The sequence below is a fragment of the Littorina saxatilis genome, linkage group LG3 (assembly GCF_037325665.1).
Source record: "Littorina saxatilis isolate snail1 linkage group LG3, US_GU_Lsax_2.0, whole genome shotgun sequence".
Lineage (NCBI taxonomy): Eukaryota > Metazoa > Mollusca > Gastropoda > Littorinimorpha > Littorinidae > Littorina > Littorina saxatilis.
The window spans coordinates 38,889,204-38,916,703 of record NC_090247.1 but is presented as its reverse complement, the minus strand read 5'-3'; the positions used below and the strand labels follow the sequence as shown (position 1 = coordinate 38,916,703).

The following is a 27,500-nucleotide window of genomic DNA, read 5'->3' as shown; positions in this document are numbered from 1 at the left end:
TTGCTTGAGTATTGTTTTGAACATTTCTGATAAAGAAAGAAAAGATTTTGTTCATTTGTTTTTAATTTATAAATAGGTTTTCTGGGGGGGTGGAGGGGGGGGGGGTGGCAATGTGTAGTTATTTGGGCTGCTGTTTCATTGTGCATAGTTTCTTCTGCACCGAACGACGTCTTTGTTGAAAAAACAAACAAACACCAGTACTGCATCAGCAGTTTGCTGTCTTGCTGAGCGCAGTTATAGCAGCTTTCTCGGGTGAGAGGGTGAGGGAGAGTGGGAGAGAGAGGGGGAGAGGGAGGGAGAGAGAGAGAGAGAGACTCGGAGAGAGAGAGAGAGAGAGAGAGAGAGAAGGGGAGGAGAGAGGGAGGGGGAAGAAAGAGAGAGCGGGGCGGGGCGGGCGGGAGATGGAGACAGAGAGAAAAAGAGAGAGAGAGAGAGAGAGAGAGAGAGAGAGAGAGAGAGAGAGAGAGAGAGAGAGAGAGAGAGAGAGAGAGAGAGAGAGAGAGAGAGAGAGAGAGAGAGAGAGAGATCCCTTCCGCGCCGGTTGTCCAAAACAGGTTATCATTTGGAACTACCAAAATACGACTGATAGGTATCCTTGGCGGATGATGACTTTATTCAGTTATTCTGCAGAAAAACAGAAATGCTGGAGAAAAACCGTTCTTTTCTGCAGCATGTCTGCATAATGTCATCTTTAGCGAGAGCAACGTTTTTTTTCTGCAGTAAAACAGTTTTACTGCAGTAAAATTTAAATCAAGAATGCTGCAGTAAAACAGTGATGTTGTTTTACTGGAGAAAAACTGTTTACACTTTTTCTTCAGCATTTTGGCATTATTCAGTTATTCTGCAGAAAAACCAAAATGCTGGAGAAAAACTGTCTTTTCTGCAGCATTTCTGCATAATGTCATCTTTCGCCGAAGCAACGGGTTTTTCTGGAGCAAAACATTTTACTGCAGTAAAATTGAAATCAAGAATGCTGCAGTAAAACGGAGCTGTTGTTTTACTGCAGAAAATCTTGTTTACAATTTTTCTGCAGCATTTTGTACTGGCTCTTGGTGGATTATGACATTGTTCAGTTATTCTGGAGAAAAACCGAAATGCTGGAGAAAAACTGTCTTTTCTGCAGCATTTCTGCATAATGTCATCTTTCGCGAGAGCAACGTTTTTTTTCTGCAGTAAAACAGTTTTACTGCAGTAAAATTGAAATCAAGAATGCTGCAGTAAAACGGTGATGTTGTTTTACTGCAGAATAGTCTGTCACAGTTTTTCTGGAGAAAAACGAACGACCTTGTAAAGTAGCGTTTGTATTCATCGCCCCCTGGGATAGTATAATAGTTTGTAACTATTGGTAATTCTGGATGAGTCAATCTCTCGACAGAGGGGGGCTCGCGTGCTCCAACATTATAATGAGCCAGTACAAAATTCTGCAGAAAAAGTGTAAACAGGTTTTCTGCAGTAAAACAACAGCACCGTTTTACTGCAGCATTCTTGATTTCAATTTTACTGCAGTAAAATGTTTTGCTCCAGAAAAACCCGTTGCTTCGGCGAAAGATGACATTATGCAGAAATGCTGCAGAAAAAAACAGTTTTTCTCCAGCATTTCTGTTTTTCTGCAGAATAACTGAATAATGCCAAAATGCTGAAGAAAAAGTGTAAACAGTTTTTCTGCAGTAAAACAACATCACCATTTTACTGCAGCATTCTTGATTTCAATTTTACTGCAGTAAAACTGTTTTACTGCAGAAAAAAACCGTTGCTCTCGCGAAAGATGACATTATGCATAAAACACCAATAATGAATTAAAAATACATCAGAAAATTATTTCCTCACTATACACAATAACCCCTCATTTAAAGGCTGACAAAGTCCTATTTAATTAGTTTACTTACTTCCAGGGCTTTTCCCATCGTTGCGGGGATGTATAAATTAAGCTTCCTGCAAAGTTTTAGGTTTGAAGTCCTTACCAATTACAAGAAATAATCAATTCTTAATAAAGTTTATTGCTATCTTTAGAAACAGTTCTCCAGGGCTTGGGCTATTTTTAGACCGTCAACACAGACAGTACAGCTTCGTCAATCCCCGCGTGAAGGAAATCGCTCACCTTCCACGTGCAAAACGTAGTGATATTGACACGCCAGATTAGCGCGGTAGCGGATTGTGCTAAGCAGGAAAGCGCGCTTTTCTGTATTCTTGTTAACTTCGCAATTTCCGGAAAACATCCACTTTCACTTTGAGACTGTTCTGTTTACATTCGACACTATCAACACCACTTTGCAATACTGAAATAATTTTTTCTGTTTTCGAAAGCTACAGCCAATCGTTATTATATCCCCTTAGGTACAGTTTTATAACATTATTGGCACATGTAAACAATAGGAATTAATTAATGAACGCTACGAAAAGGGCAGCCTTTAACCTATGAATTTGCAACTGTGTTGACCTGTGTAATGTAACATAGACCACCACCATCTCTATCTCTGTCTCTGTCTCTGTCTCTGTCTCTCTCTCTCTTACACCCCTTACCTGTTCGCAAACCTTTACCCAAATGTATGCTAAATGTATATACAATACAAGACAAGACAAGACATGGCAAGACAAGACAAGTTAGGAAAAGGTTGCCAGTAGGCCAATAGAGGGATGACAAGACAAGACAAGGCATGACAAGACAAGACAGGACAGGACAGGGACCACAAAAAAAAAAAAAACAAGAAGGGCAAAGCCCATACGACTCACATGCTTTACACATTTTTCCTACCAAAATACATGTGACCTTGACCCAAGGTCAAGGTCATCCAAGGTCATGCAACACAAAGCTGTTAATTCAAGACATAGGAAGTACAATGGTGCTTATTGGCTCTTTCTACCATGAGATATGGTCACTTTTAGTGGTTCACTACCTTATTTTGGTCACATTTCATAAGGGTCAAAGTGACCTTGACCTTGATCATATGTGACCAAATGTGTCTCATGATGAAAGCATAACATGTGCCCCACATAATTTTTAAGTTTGAAACAGTTATCTTCCATAGTTCAGGGTCAAGGTCACTTCAAAATATGTATACAATCCAACTTTGAAGAGCTCCTGTGACCTTGACCTTGAAGCAAGGTAAACCAAACTGGTATCAAAAGATGGGGCTTACTTTGCCCTATGTATCATATATAGGTGAGGTATTGAATCTCAAAAACTTCAGAGAAAATGGGAAAAATGTGAAAAATAGCTGTTTTTTAGGCAACATTTATGGCCCCTGCGACCTTGACCTTGAAGCAAGGTCAAGATGCTATGTATGTTTTTTGGGGCCTTGTCATCATACACCATCTTGCCAAATTTGGTACTGATAGACTGAATAGTGTCCAAGAAATATCCAACGTTAAAGTTTTCCGGACGGACGGACGGACGGACGACTCGGGTGAGTACATAGACTCACTTTTGCTTCGCATATGAGTCAAAAAAAGAAAGATAACTAATTCGGTCAACAGATGTTAAAGAAATAAGCATTTGTTTGGGTTGAATGTTTGGGTGTCACCCTGTATATATTTGTATTTTTGCAGGACAGGGTCGAGTTGTGATGATGTCAGGGCGACTGAAGACACACCAACAAGTATTCTTCGGAAGTGTTTGGAACACAAATGAACATTATTTCATAATAAAAAGGCGGCTGACATTGATGTTCATATCGGTTCATGTTCATATTCTCAGCACAGAATGCTTAGAAATCGGATGTTTAAGAACAAGAGACAACCCTGAATAAAGCCTTATGAAATATGGTTGGAGCTGGATCAAAAGTGTGTGTGTGTGTGTGTGTGATTGAAGGGCAACATTTATAAATGATGAGACAGAAAGCTAAAGCACATCCTTTTATCGTACGTTCCATATCGTCCTCCTACTTTAAATGCTTGCTAATACAGACGTTCTCCAAGAAAACGTCTATCCAGTAATGTTTTGTTTATCGCAATGAAAGCTTTTTTTTTAGAAGAATGAAGAGGAATCAAATTTTTTAAAAACAAAAACCAAGACCAATTGAATTGCTCAAAACGTAAAGAAACAGGATGATTTTGGTTCAGTAGTACTATTTGTAGACCCTTAAAAGGGATTCCAGTGTATCAGTGCAAATAGAAAATTTCTGATATAACTTGAAAATTAAAACAGACTGAATTGTGATAAAAAGAACCAAAATCCCGAGTAGTTTTTTTTTTAGGTCTCCCTCTTCACTCAATCCCCAAACTCATATTCTGTACCGAAAAGAGCTCAAACACACACGTGGACAGACAGACACGCACACACACTTTGGTAAACATCATGTATGCTTCTCGACTCTGCTGATCCACAATTAGAAATATCGCTATCATTTATTTTTGGTCACCGTCTTTCCCTTTTCACAGGCAAGTTTTTTTGTGTAGCATTTCCCATAGAACCCCGATGGCTCCACGGTAGACACAATGATCAGTCCATACCAGTCATGTTATTTTCTCGAATCAATTTATAACCTTTAACCCAGGAGGGTAAATGACATAGAAGGCTTCGGGTACTCTTGAACTTTAATGTGTTAAATTCATAGCTCATAATTCAGGGGCATTCAAGCCTCCAAATTTGGAGAACCTGCACTTGTAATCATAACAAGTCTTTTAGATCCCTTTAAAGTCACGGAATGAACTCCGATGAACTGTACGAATCATAGCGTACTCTGGTACGAATGCATTTTGTTTACAAATTACATGCGTCAAAGAAGGAATTATCCGTGTCAGCGGACAGGGGAGGCAACTTTGTCGTGTAATTGAAGTCCCTTGGTTGACAACCTACGCCATTTTCGCCGATCAAACAACCAAATTAATTAATTATGCTTAGGTTTGGAGCTTAATCCGTCAATTAATTTCATGATAAATGTTCTTGGGCTTGATTACAGGTACTTGGATCTAAAATAAGTAAAGTATGCCACTCGATTCTGAGCTATGAATTTAACACACTAAAGTTCAAGATTACCAGGCTTCGTGCACCATGATCAAGTGGGAAGGAGAGACCCAAATCGACAACCAGCACGGAGTTACCACTCAATCGGTGATTTCGTCTTGGAGAGAGGCAGCCATTTTTGGAAGGGGAATAACTTACTTGCTTTTATTGTCGACTCGGAGTGAGCTCCCCTCGTTTGTCGGCGATCCAGGTTTCGTGTCTTAACTGGACGAACTCGACCTTGAGTTTGCCGAACAAGTTCGCCCAGTTAAGACACAAACCATGGTTCGCGAACCTTAGTTCGGCGAACCAATGGTTCGTCTGGTTAAGAACAGCAGAGTCCCATAGAGTGGATGCGTAATCAATAAGAGACTGAATATGAGCAGTGAAAAATAACTTCCTGGCTTGACAATTAAGGAAGTGTTTAATTCTAGATAAGAGGTACACTTTCTTTGACACTAATTTACTAAGTTGTTCAATGTGAGTTGACCAAGACAGGTTGTTATCGATGTGGACACCTAGAACTTTGTGATGGTCGACTTTTTCCACTATATTGCCGTCAATCATTAAATCGGGACCAGTTGAGGTAAAATTCTGTCGTTTTTGTCTAGTTGTAATTATCATATATTTGGTTTTCTTAGGGTTAAGAGACATGTGATTTAGGTCAGTCCATTCTGTCAGCTGGTTTAGACTTCCTTGGAGGGATTCTGATAAGCGAGTTAAATTTTTGTTACTGGAGTGAATTGTGGTATCATCTGCAAAAAGTTCACATAAATGTTGAATATAAAGGGGGAGGTCATTAACATATATTGAGAAGAGCAGAGGTCCTAATACCGATCCTTGTGGTACACCGTAATCTACAGCTTGCATGCTCGATGCTCTAGTGTTTGTAAGAACTGTCTGTTGTCTGTCAGAGAGGAATGAACTAACAAGATTGATAGTATCATATCCGACGCCATACAAACCGAATTTTCTAAGCAATAATGTGTGATCAATTACGTCAAAGGCTTTTGCAAAGTCTACGAAAATGGCACCACAGAATTCATTATCGTTTATTTTGTCCAACCACTGATCAACAAGAGAGATTAAGGCAGTGTGGCAGGAATGCTTAGCTCTAAATCCTGATTGTTTAGGATGGAATAAGTTGTTTTGGTTGAAATGTGTTAGGATGTGTTTGTTGATATGCTTTTCCAGTGGTTTTGATAACACAGACAAAATGGAAATTGGCCTATAATTTGAGGGGTCTCTTTTGTCACCTGATTTAAACAGAGGAATGACTTTAGCCTGTTTCAGGGCGACTGGAAAATATTTTTTGTCTAAACAGAGATTGTAAATGTAGGTAAGTGTTTCAGAAATTACGGGGGCTGACAATTTAAGAATCCTACCATCAAGCCCATCGAGCCCCCGGGTGCCTGTTTGCTTGAGAGAGAGAGAGAGAGAGACAGAGAGAGAGAGAGAGAGAAAGAGAAAGAGAGAGAAAGAGAGAGAGAGACAGACAGAGAGAGAGAGAGAGAGAGAGAGAGAGAGAGAGAGAGAGAGAGAGAGAGCACTGTTTCCGTGTTGTCAGCCTGAAAAATATTGATTTTTGAGATGAGTTCGAAAAACTCCGTTTTGGGGTAGATTGACAAACTTTTGTTTTCACACTAACCTATTCTTCTCCGATCAATAGGGGCATATTTCCGTTTCATGACTTCATATATTGTCATGAATGAGAAGTCTAGGCCTTTTTGTGTCATGTTTTATTTACATTCAATTGCAACGACCTTCTGAAGTTTATCGCGCTCGTGGTATATCCTGAATGCGTTTGTCAGTGTGTGTGTGTGTGTGTGTGTGTGTGTGTGTGTGTGTGTGTGTGTGTGTGTGTGTGTGTGTGTGTGTGTGTGTGTGTGTGTGTGTGTGCGTGCCTGCGTGCGTGCGTCCATACACTTGAGCATTCATACATGCATAGTGCGTTCGTTTATCAGGAGCCAGATAACAATAGAACTTGAGGTAGAAAAGGGACAGCCTGTTGTCTCGTTGGCACTTGTGTGTTATGTTGCAGACTCAAGTTATTGGTCGGTTTATTAAGCAGACTTAACCTGTGTCACACAATAATACAAAAAAATCCGACAAAAACAGTGATACGATCAGAACAATTTATGCAAAGCCGCAAAAAGCACAACTTGATGAAAAATACCAAACCTACCAAAAAGTGGCATATTATGCAAAAGTTAAAACATCGATCTATGGACAATTGAGTTCTTTAAGGCAACTAAGAAAAAGTTCCAGAGTGGATGAGCATGTAGATACCAAAGAAATACTGTATGAACCGAGCTATGATCGTAAACATACACCAAATCCCAACCAGAAAACCTATGAAGAAGACAAGTATATCTTCAGTACTGGAGACACGTTTCCTCGTAAGTGACGTTTTATTTGCTTAAACAAAAACTAAAAAAAAGCGAAATAAACTGATGTTCTCATGTTATAATTTTCTTTGCATACAATAAAAAGGTATAGTACCAAATAGCGTGGCTTACGTTGTGTTTTCCATGTCTTACTATGCGGTTGCAGTAAATTATAAGTAGTAAGGAACGCGCGGGTAATGACAGTAATTGGCCCCATGGGGTGTTTGATTGACGGCAGCGGTTTTTACTTACAGGTTCTTATTAGTACACCGGCTAACATAGGTGGTTATTTTTATTTTGTTGTTGTTGTTGTTGTTTTGTTGTTGTTGCGGCGTTTTGTTTTGGGTACCTTTACACCCCAATAGTCAGCCAGAAAAGTGTTAAAAAAAAGTTACTTTTTTTCAGGAATAGATTTTTTTTTATATATATATGTAAGATGTTCTTATTGTTTCATAGCTCAGACATAGCTCTTTTTACATTTAGTCAAGTTTTGACTAAATGTTTTAACATAGAGGGGGAATCGAGACGAGGGTCGTGGTGTATATATATGTGTGTGTGTGTGTGTGTCTGTCTGTGCGTGTGTGTGTGTAGAGCGATTCAGACCAAACTACTGGACCGACCTTTATGAAATTTGACATGAGAGTTCCTGGGAATGATATCCCCGGAATACTTTTGATGACGTCATATCCGGCTTTTTGTAAAAGTTGAGGCGGCACTGTCACACCCTCAATTTTCAATCAAATTGATTGAAATTTTTGTAAAGCAATCTTCGACAAAGGCCGGACTTCGGTATTGCATTTCAGCTTGCAGGCTTAAAAATTCATTAATGACTTTGGTCATTAAAATTCTGAAAATTGTAATAAATGTTTTTTTTATATAAAACGATCCAAATTTACGTTCATCTTATTCTACATCATTTCCTGATTCCAAAAACATAAATATGTTATATTTGGATTAAAAACAAGCTCTGAAAATTAAAAATATAAAAATTATGATCAAAATTAAATTTCCGAAATCGATTTAAAAACAATTTTATCTTATTCCTTGTCGGTTCCTGATTACAAAAACATATAGATATGATATGTTTGGATTAAAACCACGCTCAGAAATTTAAAACGAAGAGAGGTACAGAAAAGCGTTCTATGCAGCACAGCGAAACCACTACCGCGCTGAACAGGCTCGTCAGTTTCCCTCCGTTATGCACAAGCGGCGCACTACGGTCATTGTGAAAAAAATTCAGTGCGTTCAGTTTCATTCTGTGAGTTCCACAACTTGACTAAATGTAGTAATTTCGCCTTACGCGACTTGTTTTTTATTACAGCGTAACCAATGCCCGCACTGTGGACAGGTTTTTACAATGCGCGTTCCTTACTACTATTATAATGTCACAGATGTGCACATAAAATTGTGCCACGTGCATACATCTTTGGTCCCATTTACAAGTTATTATGCAGGACCAAAATCCAACATTCAAAATAATGTCATTCTCATAATATATGTTTACACTGCGTGCGAGGAAAGGTTGTACTCATCAGCACTGCAAAAGCAAACAGTCACAAGTGTATCACTCGATGCACGAGTAGGCTACTTTCCCTTGCTCTGCCTGTGTAAAGGCGGACAACTTTCTTGTAATTCTTGCCGTGAGTGAAAAACACATTTTAGGCCTACAGAATTACAATTGAATCATTGAAGGAGATTAATATAAACATGATCAAAAGTGACTACAACGTGTGTTTACAAAACTCTATATGGAAGAGAAAATCATTACAAAAACAAACATGAATAAGCAAACAAACAAAGCCAGCCCAAAACAGAAAAGGCGACAATTAGTCTTGTGATCATTATTTTATAAAGCGTAAATGTGAATTATGCATGTTGCTAAGAAGATAGTTTGAAAATGGTACAATGTGGCAATTTAATTGCATTATGCTTCTCAAAAACGCGAGAATAAGTGAGACTAACTCCTTTAATACAAATAATTGGTGAAGCAAACTAATAAAACTGAATATATCGTACAAGAGGTATCTGCAACAAAATAGCCGTGCGTCACGTGATTTCGAAAAAATCACTGAAGATGTGCAACAATTCAATTTATATAAAACTGAGAACATGAGTATTTTGTGCACATCATTTTTGAAGCGGCCGAATTTCGCCATCTCTGGAGAACGCGAACAAAAGACTGCGATACATGCGATGATCAGTATATTCTAACAGTTGGTCTGCCAATTTGTTTTTGTATTTTTTTTTTTTTTACATGCACCTTTATATTCTATGGAAGGATTCTTCACCACTTCGTCCAAAAAGTTGTGGAAACTGCAGTCAAAAATTCAAGATGATTATGATGCTCCTGGCGAAGCCGGTTTGGTGTCTACCAGTGATCTCACTCCTTTTTGGAGAGGTTTGATTCGTAAAATAATGTTCCAACACAGCGTTATCAAAGGAAACAACGCCTATCCAGTAAAACACTGGCGTTTCTAACTTTGCAAGAAAAGACATTACAGTCCAACTGTCAGTATTTCTTGGTCACCCCACGTAAATTGAGCAAGATCAGTCCTTCCAACAAAAGCGTTCTTCTGAGTATTAATATGAGCTAAAAATCCCATTGTGTAGTGGAAGGAAAGGTTTTCCTTGAAAGGACCACACACGGTTCACCTGAACATTCATGGTGATGACGTTTCTTGTGGTTCCTAACGGATGCTGGAACTTGAAACCAATGAACATGTCCGTCATTTCGCCCAATTGTTGCCCATCTCCCCCTCCCCCACTTTATTTCCCCACCTAGATCGGAAGAACGGATTCACTCGCAATTACCGCAGTCTTTCGCAAATATGAGAAGATTCTTTTTCCTCCGAAAACGGCGTATGGCTGCCTAAATGGCGGGGTAAAAAAACGGTCATACACGTAAAATTCCACTCGTGCAAAAAACACGAGTGTACGTGGGAGTTTCAGCCCACGAACGCACTAGAAGAAGAAGAAGATTCTGTTTTTTTAATTAAAAAAAAATCATTATTGATGTAAATTAAACGTAGTTCACGTCTTACTTTTAATTCTAGTGTATGTGAATTTAGTCTAGTTGTTGTTTTTTCTCCATATTATATATCTCACTTGATTCTATTTTCGTTTCTGGTCTTTGCAGATTCTGCGTACACTATGTCCAAATGTTCTATTGTTTGTTTGAGGTTTCGAGGAGAATTCCCCCCCCCCCCCCCCCGAGATATCTCTTCACCATTATGTAATTTGAGTGTTTATGGAGAAACAAAAACTCAACAAAATTACAACTAAACCTACGTTGATTTGCAATTGATTTGATCTTTCGTTGACAAAATCTTCATTGTGTCTTGAATGTGGCTCTTTCCGCTCCTTTACTTACTTGTCACTAATTCACTAGTCATCCTTCTCAGCCGATATGCAAATGGCCGAAGAGTTCACAATTAGGCGACATTGTACCATTGGTAGTAACAAAAAAAAGGCAAGTTATATGATACAGTCGGACTAAAGCTCACGTGAAGCTGTCCTGCATTTTTATCGAGACGTGCTCAGACGCCTGGAAATGGCAGCACATTTTTCTCATTTTGATTTAGAAAACATTATACATAACTTATTAATAATTACTTATTTTTAACAAATCTCAGAAGAAAGTCTCTTCTGACTTTCAATTGTTTCTTTCACAACTTCTGATGTTTTATAACTTATTAGTCTGAATGACATTGAGGATGACTTACATACAAACTGAACTAGGCATCCGTTTGAGAAATGTATTTTCTTCTTACTCGCGTATCAAAACATGTTAATGTAGACAGATGCTTCTAAAAAGACCATATCTCTGCCATCCCCTGAACGGCATATACCCTCATGTTTTTATTTTAGCGAACATGATTCATTGACGAATAACATATCAGATTTTTAGGTAACGTATCTCGGTTTCATTGTCGTTGTCGTCGTTTAAGTTGTCGTTGAAGCTGTTGTTCGGTTCTCGTTGTTTTCCAGCTGTTGTCGTTGTTAGCTTCTCGTTGTTGTCACATGAAATAAATCTGTGTACTTCTCCATGCATTTTCTCAGATGACACTATCAAACTTCGTTTTGTCAACACGTAAAAATCAGCAAGCTGTGTGCGTTACATAAAATCTACTGTGATTACAATCCCATGTAGGTACGAAGCTGGGATCGCTTCAAGCAATCGTTGAGAGTGGAATATCCTACAGATACTTTGCTCGAAATGTAAGCTTCTAAGGTTATTACAGTAATAACCAGGAAATGGTGGCCCAACGATGCTGTACGAAGAATCGACAACGCATTTGAAGAAGGTTATCATTCTTCTTCTGGGCTCATTGCCCTCGCCAGGTCGTTCGACGTTAGCGAAAAAGATCTTGCACAGCCGAATCCGAAAGTGTGCGCCGTTTCTTCCCCTCGGGCTATGGAAAAGATAAAGAACAATATCAACAATATGGCTGACACAATATGTACATATTGACACATGCTACATTTAATGCCTACTTGCAAAAGAGAGAGAGAGAGAGAGAGAGAGAGAGAGAGAGAGAGAGAGAGAGAGAAAGAGAGAGAGAGAGAGAGAGAGACACACACAGACAGACAGACAGACAGACAGGCAGACAGACAGACAGACATACAGACAGACAAACAGACGGACGGTCGGACGGAATTTTCTTCTTTAAACAATGACGCAAACAAACATACCATAAAATTCTTTTCAACAGGTAACTAAACAAAGAAACATAAAAAAAAGTTGTAATCTTGGTCACCCCACCTCTCTCCGAAAAGAAAATGCTGAAATGCAAAACTAAATAAATGCTAAACAAAGTTTAGTTTTTCTTTTTCTTTTTGGGGGTATTGTAAATTTGGTCTCAATGTGTACCCTACAGTAAAACAAGTCGTCGCGTAAAGCAATATCAAAACATTTAGTCAATCTGTCGGCTTTAATCATCAAAATCAAACAGAAAAGTCATCACCCGAAGAGACTATGTCCTGGTAATCACATACACAGGGAACCATAATTTGCATAACACAGATATTTTATGATTTTTTTTTTAGCTACACATAACATGTCGTTCAACACACACACACACACACACACACACACACACACACACACACACACACACACACACACACACACACACACACACACACACACACACACACACATCCGTACGCTCGCACACACGCACACACTCTTGTCTTGATTCCTAGTCTACCTTCAATATTTAGTCAAAACTTGACCAAGTATAAAAAGAAGAACAATATCTTACTGAGGGGTGTATGCCTCCGTCTCCGACCTGGCGAAGACGTCTGCAGCATGGGGAGATAATCTTGTGCTTCATCCACACATCGTCGTAGGCAGACCAGTTCCGCGCAGTTACCTTGCAGTAGCTGCACTGAGCTTTTCCTGAAAAAAAAGAAAGCATGCTTATAGCTTGTCATAACCGCATTCAATTTTGCTAAGAATGTGTCATCTTTAGGTTTAAGTGCACGCGGACGTTTTGGCAGTGCGAGTGCAGCGGGGAGGCCACGAGACCTCGTTTTCATATTCATACGTGAAGCGACACTAAGAATAGCGCTATTAAAAAATTAGTGCTGTTTTGCTGGTAAAAAGGCCACTGTGCGGCCAAAACGAGCGGCGGCATTTTCAGTGAGCCAATGTTTCATGATCGTATTGCTCGGTATATTATCTCCCCTGAGCCGTGCGGTGCAAAGCCGCTCAGTGTCGTTTTATGCAACAAGATGACATGCTTGTGAAAAGTGTGTGACAAGAAACAAATTAAACACAAATCGTAACGCGATTCAAAGAAATAAAGCTGCATGGCCGCTTACCCTACCAACCTCCCTACACCCACCCAATATCAAATATCAACAAGGAACTTAGTCGATAAATATCGACAGGGGGCCGACAAATGGTTTAAATGGGAAATGTGTGTATATGGGTGTGGGTTTGAAACAAACAAACAAACCAACCCATGTGAACCCCGGGCCGCAGGCCTTCGATGTAGTGATTGAAAAAAAAAGGATGTTCTCAAATGGTTCAATTCTCATTTGGTCTGATTCTCAAATGGTACCGGTATACTCCCCCCCCCCTGGCCGCAGGCCTAGGAGTAAAATTTTTATAGACACTGACCTTCTTCCCAGGGGTCATTGACCCAGTTTTAGCTATGAGAGGTGGTTCGCCCAGAGGCTGTAGAGTATACTGGGGCGGTCTCTTTGATGTCTTGAGAGGAAACTTGGCCAGGGTAGTACATGCACCAGAACTGGTGGACACCAAGGACAAACATGAAATCGAAGCAGTTTGCTTTCAGAGAGAACGGTCGTCAGCAACTCAAACTTCTCTGTTTTCTTTTTTTTTTTAAATCTGACTTTCTTTGTGGCCCCCTGACTCCGCCCCCTCCCTCTGTAAGGACCCTCCTCCACAAGGACCGATTTTTGTCAACATTTTAAAGGTCGCTAGAGAGGGGTTCCACTGTATGACCTAACCGCTACTGGCAGACTGCCTCAATCTTCACGCGCAAAGACGAGATTAATAGGTGCTCGGTTTTGGTATTTTGAATTACATTACATTAAACCTTTGTTGGGTTTCATGGTCATGGCAACAGCCATAATAATATTACATGATGTATAATATCATATTTCAGCATATGTGAATTACATGTCATCATACTAAACTGTCATACATTTTTATTCCTACATTATTCTGATTGATCACAACCAAACCTACTATCATTGGACACATCCAAATGCAAGCGCCTGTTCTTGACAATTTCTCTCTGATCTAAATATAAAATCAGTGCAATTTCCTGGGTCGGGCTTTGCCACAGACACTCACGGTTTGGCCTGTAGGTAAAATGTACAATGTATTTTCTGATTTGTGCACAAAAGCTTTTTTTCTTTTTTCTTTTTTTTAACATAACAATGTTTAATGTCACTGTATGTTTAAAAGACCATGGTCATATTTGTAAAAAAAATGTTAAATTAGAAAATAAATAACATTTTGGTTCATGATTTTTCCTACACCTGTGCTAAAAATAAGAAATAAAAATGTCGGGTATATAAGTCACTCAAATACAGCTAGGTATGAATGGCTCGGTTTGAGTTTGTTGCAGTTGACCCTGCACAATGCGACATATCATGTTTTTGTTGAACAATTTTGACGTCACCCCTCCCATAGGGTGACGTATTTCACAACTTCCTGTGTTACACAAACTCTGTGATGACCAATTTTGACGTCACCCCTCCCATAGGGTGACGGATTTCACAACTTTCTACAGATGAACAATTTTGACGTCACCCCTCCCATAGGGTGACGGATGTCACAACTTCCTGTGTACACAAACTGATGACGTATTTCACAACAAAATGGCGCTGCCCATGGTCAACCTCGAAACTATCCGTATAGAATGGGGGCGTCCTCGCCCCCATAATAAGAATTCAATAATATGGCGATATTTTTCGGGCCTTTTTTGTGTACTTTTTTTTTTCTTCTGTTCTCTCGAATGATTTGTGCTTTATCAAAATATGTTTCCCACAGGAGCTTCTGGGACTACATTATTGAGCATTTTGCAAGCAAGATCTGGTCACATTTGAATAGACACTCAAACCTCGTAACTCACTGGAATTCACGCGTTCCCAGCCTGCGATGGCCATCTCTCTCGCAGAGCGTGGACCCTCCCAGAAAGGCGGCTCATCAGCTCCAGCCCCAGGACTTTCTCCGTCGTTTTCCTTCTCGAAGCTGGCCTCCCGGCTTTCGATGCTCAGCCGCTTCAAATCTGCCTTTTCTTTGAGGTGTACCGGGCGTTGGCCTTGCATCCTGCTCTGCTGAAGCGCCTGGAGAAGACAGATATTTTTTTTCTCCGGTTAAGTGGTTAAGCGCAAGAGTAGGAAGGAATATGGCAAGAGAACAAGATCAAGAGAACAAGAATTTAATCCGCCATCTAGCATACAAGCCATTGGTATTTGTCCTGGTGTGAAAACAATCATACATCCATACACTCCTTGCATCTACGATACAATCATATAATAAAAAAGGCAAAAAGGCTAACAACAACAACAACAACAACAACAACAACAACAACAACAACAACAACAACAACGAGCAAGTCAAAGTCATCACCGAAGTACAGGTAATCAAACAGTCAGATAAACAAAATACGCGTTTGGAAGGAGAAAGAAAAGACGCATTTAGTCTCAGGTACTCGCACAGTGCACATTTCTACCGGGACGTAGCATTGTCTAAGAAAAAGGGGTCCTGCGGGGGTGGGGTAGGAGAGGTGGATGGAGGCGACCATAGCCTGTTGCAAGGTGGCATATGTGACCCTCCACCACGAAATGAGTCGCATGTCACCTCGTGCGGTTCTGCGCTAGGCTTAATGTAAGTCCGGGGAGTGTTTGGTAACAGTGTGAGGGTCACCTTAGTCACAGGCTTATAACTCAAACAGTTTTTGCTCTTTTCTAAAACGGTTTTCACCACTGGATAGAGCATAAAAAAACTCTTTAGGAAAATGTAAAAATATGAAAATCATGCAAAGGTGACATGCGACTCATTCCGTGGTGGAGGGTCACATATTAAGTACATGCTAGTCAGTGAAAGGGGATGCCCTATTGACTCATTTGCAGCGCTATTTGTTTATTTTTGTAGGCTTTAATTATTGAAAGAGATGAATCAATGTATTATCTTATCATTGAAATAGTATACATTAAATTTTCCCCTTAATTTTGGGCGGCATGGGCTATTTTGCTGATATAAAATATATATACATAAACATGCAAACACAAGACGCAGTCTAGCCAACAAGGGAAGGCTCTCCCACACGTACATTCCCAATATATACACGTATATCCCCAATAGATACAGACAGACAGACAGACAGATAGAGATATAGAATGACAGACAAGCTTCTAGTTTTACCCACTCAGCGGAAGTATCAGTTGAAACTCTACGTGCAAAATATATTGAGGAAAATATATTTGATAAGACGAAGCGCAGACAAAAAGAAGAAGAGACAATAGATAACAGCATCTAGTTCAAGCGTATGTGCAGAAGATATAGCAAAAAACAGAAGTCAACGTAAAAGATTGTTTCTGTGTCATTTATTTAATTCCGTTTGTCATTTTGCTTCCTATCATCTTTTAAGGTAATACACTGTACTACGTTGCAAGCCCCTGGAGCAAATTTTTGATTAGTGCTTTTGTGAACAAGAAACAATTGACAATTGGCTCTATCCCATCTCCCCCCTTACCCCGTCGCGATATAACCTTCGTGGTTGAAAACGACGTTAAACACCAAATAAATAAATAAAGAAAGATCTTTTAAGGGGCAAAGGTCACAACCGGATGTAAGTGTTCACCTTTTCGTCATTATTATCTGTCTATCAGTCTTGGTCGTCCACTTTAGAAATCGATATGTCGAGGTTGTATTGAATGTTTCATTTTGATAATTAAACGTTCCATAAACTTACCAGCTTTGTGTTTTGATTCCAGGTACAAACGAGGTACCAGCTCCCCTCCCCCCTTCCCCCTCCAAATAAATCAAAACAATCTCTGTCATTTTCATCCCCGCCATCTTACAAGTACCTAGCAACACATGATTAACAGCTATTGTGTTTTCAGCGTAGCAATAGGGTCCGATATTTAGACGAGACAAATATAATATAATGCCGAAGAGTCGAAGACGAGTCGCATTATACTTGTTCGAGTCTAAATATCGGACCCTATTGCTACGCTGAAAATACAATAGCGATTATATAGCTGTTCTGACCTTTATTTGTTGTTCCAAACTTACAAAATGACAGTTTTTGCGTCGATGCGTTGATCTCAGGTTTTGATAGCAGACGCCGTTTCTTATGCGCATTAGTTTTGCGCAGGCGCCACACTGACTTTGGAAAAAAACCTCGATTTGACAACACAGCTGTTAAACAGCTTTTTATTAGTTCATTCGTATACAACAAAAAGAAGTTTGAGATTTTTTAATTTTGAACAAGACTACTTATGAAGAAGACCAAAACACAACATCAACGGAAAACTAGAAACAACTGAAGAACTAGGATGCAACAAGGGGAGGAAAAGAGAACAGCTAATCCGTACAAAGCGAGCAGACGGCAGCGACGTTTCCAGTTTGGGTGAATGGCATTTATACTTGTTTCGTCATGAAGCGAATTTTTCAACCTCAGTTATAAACGACTACATGAATGTTAGTGCCATGGGTTGTACATCAATACTTCAGAGAGGAAGTGGGGTATTTAGTGTAGAGTTACGAGATAAGGAAAGCCGAATGCGAAAATTTGTGTCAGTCGGCAACTGTGAACCATAGATGTGTACATCTATGTGTGAACTAAGCTCACAGGCACACAAAAACGGCTGTTCCGTTGTACTTCCCTGTTTGTACTACATCTTTCGACTTTGGGCATTTTGTGGTGTTTTGGGACAGAAAATAATAGGTTTAGTCCTGTTTCATCGGGAAGTTAGCAGAAAATGGTATGCTATCGACATTTGTAAAGCTGAAAAACATTCCCGAGAAGAATTTCAAGTTGTCAGTGTATGCTGTTGTCGATCAGTGAAACATCGTGTGGTACAGGTGGGTAAACCGGAACCATGCGTCTTTGTTATTGACAATATGCTTTTGGATATTGAGAAAAATGGCCGACTTCCGTAGCATTATGCTTTGATGATCGGAAGAGACCATCCAATCACAGCCCCCGAATTCCCCCACGTGTTCATCAGAATAGCTATATTCAGAAATAAGTGATTTCCATTCATCATTATTTGTCTGGTGTGTATCTTTTTGTTTTCACTGTAAAGACCGATAGGTCGACGCCCTAGTGAATGTTTCGTCTTATCAATAATCAAACGTTCCCAAAACGTTCCTTTTTTGTGCGTGTGTTTATATTCTTGATTTTTGAACGTGAGCGTTCCATCTGTTTGCATTTCAACGTTAAGTCAAAATGTAGAATGTAGAAGTTAAAGAAGAAAATAGTTGACAACATCAAGTCAAAGTCTGTTAAGACTATAGGAGATAATCAGGTGAAAACACGAAGTCAGAGTCTATAAGTATAAGCTTAAAGAGATGAACACGTTCCATCAAAAGCAGAGGCGAAAGCAAAACACATTGAAAAAACACCCAAACAAAAACAACAACAACAAACAAACAAAACCAACACAACAATATATAAATATGCAACCAAGAAAAGTATAGAAGCAAAGAGATGATAACGTCAAGGCTAACACACAAGGAGCCTACATGGACACCCGACAAACACGTTACCATGAACAACCGCGGACGCTCTTCGTCCGACTGAAAAGATTCATTTCGTAGATTGTCCTCTGACAAGAATTCTACTGGAATGTCATGTCTGTCTTCTGCTTCATGGCTCTTAATCAAACTTGAATGACCTTCCGTTCTCATGGTCTCGCTGCAAAAAAACAAAAACAAGCAATCAATTTGGACACAGTTTATTTGTGTTTGTTGAATAAATGTTAGGTTTACGATTAAAAAAAAGCTGAAACATCCCATCAGGTAACTCTGATGCAGACTACTCGAAAATGATATAACAATAACAAAACATCTTAGTAAGCCGAAACGCAGCAGCTTTCTTGAGGATGAGAGAGATGAGCGAGAGGGAGAGGAGGGGGAGAGAGAGAAAGAGGAGAGAGAGAGAGAGAGAGAGAGAGAGAGAGAGAGAGAGAGAGAGAGAGAGAGAGAGAGAGAGAGAGAGAGAGAGATCGAGAGAGATCGAGAGAGATCGAGGGGGAGAGAAAGAGAAAGAGAGCCGTTGGGGCAATAATCCAATCTTCGTAATGGTGTTTCATTAAGTCATCGCTCGAATTCCCGATTTGACAGCATGCGACTTGTCAGCAGAAGAATAAAGGGCTCAGGCTCAAATCTCCTGTGAGTCATTGATTTCATTCAACTCCACTATTCATTTGCTTTTCCTTTTTCTTTTTGAAACAAACGTACACAAAGATACACAAGGACACAAACAGACACAAAAACACACAACGATACAAACAAACAAACACACAAACACACACACACACACACACACACACACACACACACACACACACACACACACGCACACACACACACACACGCGCGCGTTATTTTGCTCTAGGCCTAATTAAATGAACAAGACCGATTTCGCTGAAACAAAGTCACATATTTCATGAGTTATTTTGCTAGCGGGACTCAAGAAGGAAAGAAATAGAAAAAGAAAAGAGAAAACAGCAACCAAATAAACTTCCTAAGCATTGTAAGATATCCGTTCTGCCGCTTGTGCTGAAGTGACTGACAATAATATCAGAAGCGACTTTACAATTGGATGCAACGTGTCTTCCGATATCTGACCCACGCAAAATACACGAATTATCACCTGATAATGCGAGACAAACTCTGTCAACACTGAATGTTCTATTATTCACTGAAATTAGGTACAGTCGAAACTGTCTAAGGAGACCACCCAAGGGACTGAGAAAAAGTGGTCTCTTTAGACAGGTGGTCTCTTTAGACAGGTGATTTATTTAGTCGTAACAACCGTCGGGGCTCCTTTGGGGTGGTCTTAATGGGCAGGTGGTCTTTACGGACAGGTGATCTCCAGGGCAGGTTCGACTGTAGCTGTAAGGTCATAATAAAAGCTCTCAAAACAGATGCAATCAAATTGCATTTTCTGTGTCTGAACATAATACTGCTTCTTTTTCCCTTCCTTGCGTGCTTTTGCTTGGCTTGTCGATTGACTCAGTAACTGATTACTTAACTAATTGTTAGCAGGGGTTTGCCTTCTCAGGTCTTGCAAAAACTTCATGGATCCTGGTGAACGTACTCCTTGAACTTTCAGCGTGTCAAGGGTAGGTTAGTATTGACTTCCCGTACAAATATTACCAAAGGAGTGACGTAGAGGCCTATATCTGTAAAATGCGTCTAAATATAGTAGCGGAAATGTATTAAAGGGGGTTGTGTACTCACACGAACTGCTGGCTGGAAATTGTGTCAGTAGGTTCACGTGACGTTGTTTTGCTGCAGCAGAAATTTGAAGGGACAATGTTACATCACAGTTCACGTTTTTGTTTCAGCAGCAGTTTAAAGAAGATGTTGCAAGACAATGACATTACAGTTATGCTTAATTTTGTGTGACTCCAATAAACTGAAACGGCTAACATTCATCGTGTGTCAGTGCGATTTTAGTATTTAAAATAAAGTATTGCTTTGCTTAAAAAAACCCAACTGTCTTGATAAATATAAAGGCCTGTAAGAAAACTAACTTCAGTTAAATTTTACACACGCACACACACTGCAAGTTTGTTCAAACATTACCAGTTACTATATCATTTTTTTTCTTCATTTATTTAAAATCACTCCATGTAAACAGGGCTAGGGATATGCAGCCCGAATATTGTAAACAGTTTCAGTCTTTCCTGAACTTAACACACACACAGAAATAAAATTGAAGGAAAAACACACACAAATAAACAAAATTGTGACGAGACAGGAAGAAGATAACAGATCATCCACTCTACCTTGACATTTTGTCGTCGAATGAGAAATAAAGTGCAAGTAAGCACGTACTTCTGGCGACCTCAAACCACACAAGATTAAGTGTACCCCATAAATAACCCAAAAAAACACGTCAGGTTTTGCACTTCCCGTTAGGAGGACCTCGTAATCATTCTCACGCCGAGTGTGCCATAGAATTGAGGATTAAATATCTTGGGAAGAATTAAGGTCGATCGACACATTTCCAGTCGTGTCAGGTTTATACATGTATCTACAAATGTTAGGAATTTCATTCACTGCAGTGGCACTAGTGGCCACACACACGCACGAACACACGCATAACTCACACACGCACGCCGCACATACACACACATACACACACACACACACACACTCACAAACACACACACACACACACACACACACACACACACACGCACACACAGCTGACTCACAGTAACTATGTTAGATTTGTTCCCTTCTGGCAGTAACCTGAATTCCCATAGAAGTACTCAATGCGCGTCTAAATTTCAGAACGGAAGCTGTTTCAAAATGGGTGGGCCAGTATTCACGCGAACAGTTGACTAAACTAGGTCAGTAGTGCTTTACTTTGTTGTTGTTGTTGTTGTTGTTGTTGTTGTTGTTGTTGTTGTTGTTGTTGTTATTGGTGTTTTGGGTTTTAGTGTGTTGTTGTTGTTGTTTGCGTTCGCGGAAATAACAATGAAGCTGCACAAAGCATGCTGGTTTCTGTTATTACTGGCTTTTTGAATTTTGGCCCCAAAAGCTTGACAATTATATTTCCGATTACGAGACATCTGACACAAACTTCTGAACAACGGTAAGAAGTGTAAATCCGAAACAGATTGATTGTGTTCGACTCTCACCATCTTGATGTAGAGATCGAAGTTAACGCCTACAGCTAGGTTTCCATCATTGTCTCATTATTATTTTTTGTTTTGTTTTGTCCGTCTATTGCTTAGACAACAAGGTCGACATACTTGTGAATGTTTTGCCTTGTCTATAGTTAGATATTCCATAAACTAATCTTTCTTGTTTTGTGATTTAGATGCACAGTTATTTTGTCGTCCTTCAAAACTCCCAACGTACCTAACTTACTTTATACAACCCCATTCTTTCAATGAACTTGAAAACGTATTTAATTAACATTAAAAATAATTCACAAATAGTTATTATAGGATGATGGAAAAACCAAGACAGCTTACCTTGACATGCAGTCTATAACTAACTGGCAGCCACTGGAATGTTTGCCTGTGCCACTGACCTCAGATTAATAGCGTGTCCCTAAACATATCAACAGATAGACTTTTTGTTTTTATTCTGGGACCACGTAATAATTACCTAATACGAGAAGGAACTGTGCATGTCATTTCCTCGCCGGTAGCATTACTGAAGTGTTCTATTATTGGGTGTGGTTGCATCAGTCTGTAGCCTACTTTCATAGACCTCGGGTATATTACACATGATCTAGGAAACGACACCCACCCTGCATCAAAGAATCTTCAGTAGCACATACACTCACTTCCATACTTAACCGAATGGCTGAAATACTACACTCAACAACAGCCAGTGAGCCAAAACAAAAAACGCGCAGGCCGGCGCAGACGGACGGCGAGAGAGACAGAAACAGAGACAGAGACAGAGACAGAGACATACACATACACATACACTGAAACATAGTGACAGACACAAAGACACAGACACACACAAACAGACACACTCACAGACAGACAGCCACACAAAGACTTTCTGACACACACACACACACACACACACACACACACACACAAACACAAACACGCTGACATAAATCGAGACCCGAGACGATTGATGACACCGACGCACATTTCAGCAAAATGGTAACCATAGCAAAAGTTAATGACCTTTCTGAATACTAACTCTGCACGCAATATATATGAATCATGCATATACACGCTTTGTATTGACGTCGTTTATTTACAGTATTACGTAGATATCTGCACGACGGTTAATGTGACAATTTATATGGGAAGGAAAGCATCTTGAGAAGAAAGGCCCCACTGTGAACATAATTACAGCGGTGGAATTTTTTTTATGTAAAAGAGAGTAGAAAACGCAACTTACCTTTAAGATGAGTTACAGGTGATTCTTTTTCAGGATATTGTGTTTCAACTCTTTGTCCGCGAGCAGACAGCATTCGTCCGGGATAAATAAAATCCGTTCCGCCCAGTGCAATGTTGCGATCTTTTCTGTCGCTGCGGTAGATCTTTCTTTCTTTATTTGGTGTTTAACGTCGTTTTCAACCACGAAGGTTATATCGCGACGGGCTGCGGTAGGTACACTGCTGGCTGGCAGGGTCAACGCGTTTTCCTTGCACTGATTGATGGTTTGTCGATCGCTTGTTGAATTGTTATGCAGCAGACTCTCTTAATTCCTTTTTAATCTGGCTCTGTCGATCTTTTTACGCTGGTGGTCTGGTGGCATTCCGGCCAGCAATCATTACGCCATCCTGTCATGAGGCACGTGTGCGCATGTCCTAATAATTATGGTCTGTGTCACCACTCCGGCCCCCTCCCCGCCATCACCTTCCCCTTGCATTTCGCCTCCACCCTTACCCTGTCTGCCCATTCAAGGAAAGGAGCAATGCCAACGCCTGACTATAGTAATGCAAAAGAATTGAAAATGTGATTGTTGTGCATTCGATTTGAATAAGTTTGCGTACAATTCTACAAGCACGCATGTAGGCTATGCACATATCTTTCTCTTTCTGCCTCTGTGTCTGCGTCTCTGTCGCTGCATGTCTCTGTCTGTCTCTGTGTCTGTCTCTGTGTCTTTGTCTGTGTGTCTGTCCCTGTCCTTGTCTCCAGATCTCTCTCTCTCTCTCTCTCTCTCTCTCTCTCTCTCTCTCTCTCTCTCTCTCTCTCTCTCTCTCTCTCTGTCTCTCTCTCTCTGTCTCTCTGTGTCTTTGTCTCTCTGTCTCTGTCTTTCTGTCTCTGACTCTCCGTTTTTCTGCTTGTCTGATTGTCTTGACTGTTTGTCCGTCTGTCACCCTCTTTTTACATTTAGTCAAGTTTTGAGGGGTAATCGAGACAGGTTCGTCAGTTTCCCTCCGTTATGCACAAGCGGCGGACTACGGTCATTGTGAAAAAAATGCAGTGCGTTCAGTTTCATTCTGTGAGTTCCACAGCTTGACTATAAATGTAGTAATTTTGCCTTACGCGACTTTTTTTGTTTGTCTCTGTGTCTCGATATCTGTGTCTCAGTCTTTTTGTCTCCCTGTCTCTGTCTGTCTGTCTGTCTGTCTGTCTGTCTGTCTGTCTGTCTCTCTCTCTCTCTCTCTCTCTCTCTCTCTCTCTCTCTCTCTCTCTCTCTCTCACGGCTTCTGCAGCTGTATTCTACTTCCCCTTTCATCGATACATTTCAGATATAAATATAAAACATGTAGAACCTGTGGAATATTTCCAAGAGCACATCTGCCGGACAGCACCTTTAATTTTCAATTACAGGAATTCAATGATTCGCCATTTAAAAAAAAAAACTTCCTTCATTAAGCCTGTTTTACAGTGGGACGCACGCTTTTGGTCTCAGGATTCAAAGCAAAGTCCTCTCCGTGGCTTACTATCACATGCCGAGTCTTTTGCATGACTGTGGTATGGCCATCCCTAGGGGACGAAGGGTGGAAGGGGAGGGGGTGGGGTGGGGGGGGGGGGAGGGGGGAGCTGGGGATTTCAAAAACAAAGTAAGGCCACATCCTCCTCCCACATATCAATATTCACTTATTGTTGTATTCGACTATAATCCAAAATCAAATCGACTGCTAACGTTCCAAAATCCAGGATAAAAAAAACACCAAAATAACAAGAAAGCCTTTTTCAACTCCAACCATCCCTTTGCCAGAGAGCACATCCAACGCAATCTTTTATTGGTTTCATTTGTCTCATAGTTATTTGTCCGTCTATCCACTATTAAGACCATTCTGCATTCATTAGGTCGATGTACTGCCGAAGGTCTTGTTTTGTCAAAATTTAAACGTCCAAATAATTAACCTGTCTTGTTTTTTGATATCGCATTAAACAGTGTGTGTATATATATTATATCAGATATTGTGAAAGAAACAATTGAAAGTCAGCAGAGACTTTCTTCCGAGATTTGCTAAAATCTCTTAGCAGAGAAAGAGAGAAAAAAAAGTATTCCTTCAGCCTATTGGGAGCATCAGACAATGCAAAGTCCTTTTGTAGGGGACGTATCACAAGGAAATTTAGTTCTGAGGAGGACCATTGTTTTTGTACCTAGACCAGACACGTGTTTCGACATTATTGTGTCTTCTCAGTGGTCAGGTGGTACTGATGTTGATATTTGTCAACCCATGGTATGCAACTAAGAAGCAAACCACTCTCTGAATGGTAGCTTCTGTTGGCATGGGAGACTACCCTCATCTGACAACCCCCAAGGGGATATCTGTGAAGGGAAACACTTTGATTTAAGGCCAAAGTGTGGAATTAAAATTTATTAAGAAAGAATTTAGAAATTTAGACAAGTTTTAACCAAGAAATTAGGTTAAAACAAGGGAAATTTGAAACAGCCTAAGGGAGGTAACTCTGTACCAGCCTGCAGATCCAGAAATGGATACGCGAACAAGTAAGATCTAATTTTGAAAAGGTTAAACAGGAAAAGCGGTCAATTTTTCACTGCTGTTCAACACAGGACTTCAATCAATCAATCAATATGATGCTTATATCGCGCGTATTCCGTGGGTACAGTTCTAAGCGCAGGGATTTTTTTATTTTTAATTTTTTAAATTTTTTTTATGCAATTTATATCGCGCACATATTCAAGGCGCAGGGATTTATTTATGCCGTGTTAGATGGAATTTTTTACACAATACATCACGCATTCACATCGGCCAGCAGTTTGCAGCCATTTCGGCGCATATCCTACTTTTCACGGCCTATTATTTGAAGTCACACGGGTATTTTGGTGGACTTTTTTTAAATTTTATCTATGCCTATACAATTTTGCCAGGAAAGACCCTTTTGTCAATCGTGGGATCTTTAACGTGCACACCCCAATGTAGTGTACACGAAGGGACCTCGGTTTTTCGTCTCATCCGAAAGACTAGCACTTGAACCCACCACCTAGGTTAGGAAAGGGGGGAGAAAATTGCTAACGCCCTGACCCAGGGTCGAACTCGCAACCTCTCGCTTCCGAGCGCAAGTGCGTTACCACTCGGCCACCCAGACTTGGTAAAGAAGAAGTTTTCTGCAAGACTTGTTCAATTGGATCGCTTTGATATATCAGAAATTGTGAAAGAAACAATTGAAAGTAGGCAGAGACTTTCTTCCGAGATTTGTTAAAATCTCTTAGCAGAGTAATATATATCTATATATATATACGACTTGTGTCTGTGTGTGTGTGTGTGTGTGTGTGTGTGTGTGATTGATCGCCATGCACGGCCAAAGTTCTCGATGGATCTGCTTCAAATTTGGTGGGCTTATTGACAGAGACCCCGGACACAACCTGATCGATGAGATATTTCAACACGTGCTCTCAGCGCGCAGCGCTGAACCGATTTTCGTTTTTCACTGCACGTTACTATTTTTAGATCTCCCTTCCTTCGTGCGCTGGCGTCAATCGATATTCCCGTTTGTACGTTTATATTTAGAAGGTCACTGCACGTTACTATTTTTAGATCTCCCTTCCTTCGTGCGCCGGCGATGCCGGCGTACACCCGGCAAAGCCGGGTCCCCGGCGACGGCCGGGTATTCGGGTCTACTTCTTCCCGGCGAAGCGGGTAATCATCTAGTATATATATATATATATATATATATATATATATATATATATATATATATATATATATATATATATATATATATACGACTTGTGTCTGTCTGTCTATCTGTGTGTGTGTGTGTGTGTGTGTGTGTGTGTGTTGTGTGTGTGTGTGTGTGTGTGTGTGTTCGCGATGCACGGCCAAAGTTCTCGATGGATCTGCTTCAAATTTTGTGGGCATATTCAGGTAGTCCGCGGACACAACCTGGTCGATGAGAATTTTAAACACGTGCTCTCAGCGCGCAACGCTGAACCGATTTCGGTTTTTCTGTTCATCTTCCCAGATCCATTCCCAGTAACTCTTCCTTATCTTCTCCAGTGTTTTGCGTTTATCTCCCTTCCTTCGTGTGGCGTCAATCCATATTCCCGTTACTATTTTTAGAAGGTCACTGTCCACAACGCAGTTACTATTTTTAGAAATTTTCCTTCGTGTGGCGTCAATCGCTTACGGTGCGCCACTCACCCGAAGCGAAGCCGGCGTACGGTGCGCCACTCACCCGGCAAAGCTATTCGGCTCTACTTCTTCCCGGCGAAGCCGGCTACCCGGCGAAGCGGGTATTCATCTTGTACATATATATATATATATATATATATATATATATATATATATATATATATATATATATATATACATAAACATATGTGGTCTTGGTACTAAAACAATGGTCCGCCTCAGGACTAGAGTTCATGGTGATAGGGCCCCCACAAAAGGACTTTGCTTTGAAATCTTGCCCCTCCTGAGGAGGGTCTCATGCTCCCAATAGGCTGTCTGTGAAGAGATACTTTTCTCTCTTTTGCTCTGCTAAGAGATTTTAACAAATCTCAGAAGAAAGTCTGCTGACTGTTCAATTATTTC

At 40.3% G+C, this 27,500-nt stretch overlaps 1 protein-coding gene across 2 annotated transcripts; it reads right to left on the bottom strand.

Moving 5' to 3' along the window:
- Positions 1-7,063: 7,063 nt before the first annotated feature.
- LOC138962323 (uncharacterized) lies at positions 7,064-23,093 on the bottom strand. Of its 2 annotated transcripts, none has more exons than XM_070334097.1 (6): positions 22,937-23,093; positions 20,288-20,338; positions 18,590-18,737; positions 14,943-15,156; positions 12,594-12,730; positions 7,064-11,741 (listed from the first exon to the last, which is right to left on the bottom strand). In XM_070334097.1, exons 3-6 carry the CDS (start codon positions 18,728-18,730, stop codon positions 11,682-11,684), a joined length of 552 nt encoding a protein of 183 aa, XP_070190198.1. In that variant the 5' UTR covers positions 18,731-18,737; positions 20,288-20,338; positions 22,937-23,093; the 3' UTR covers positions 7,064-11,681. The 2 variants fall into 2 exon arrangements, with proteins under 2 accessions (XP_070190198.1, XP_070190197.1); XM_070334096.1 differs by lacking the exon at positions 22,937-23,093 and adding an exon at positions 22,039-22,246.
- Positions 23,094-27,500: the final 4,407 nt, after the last annotated feature.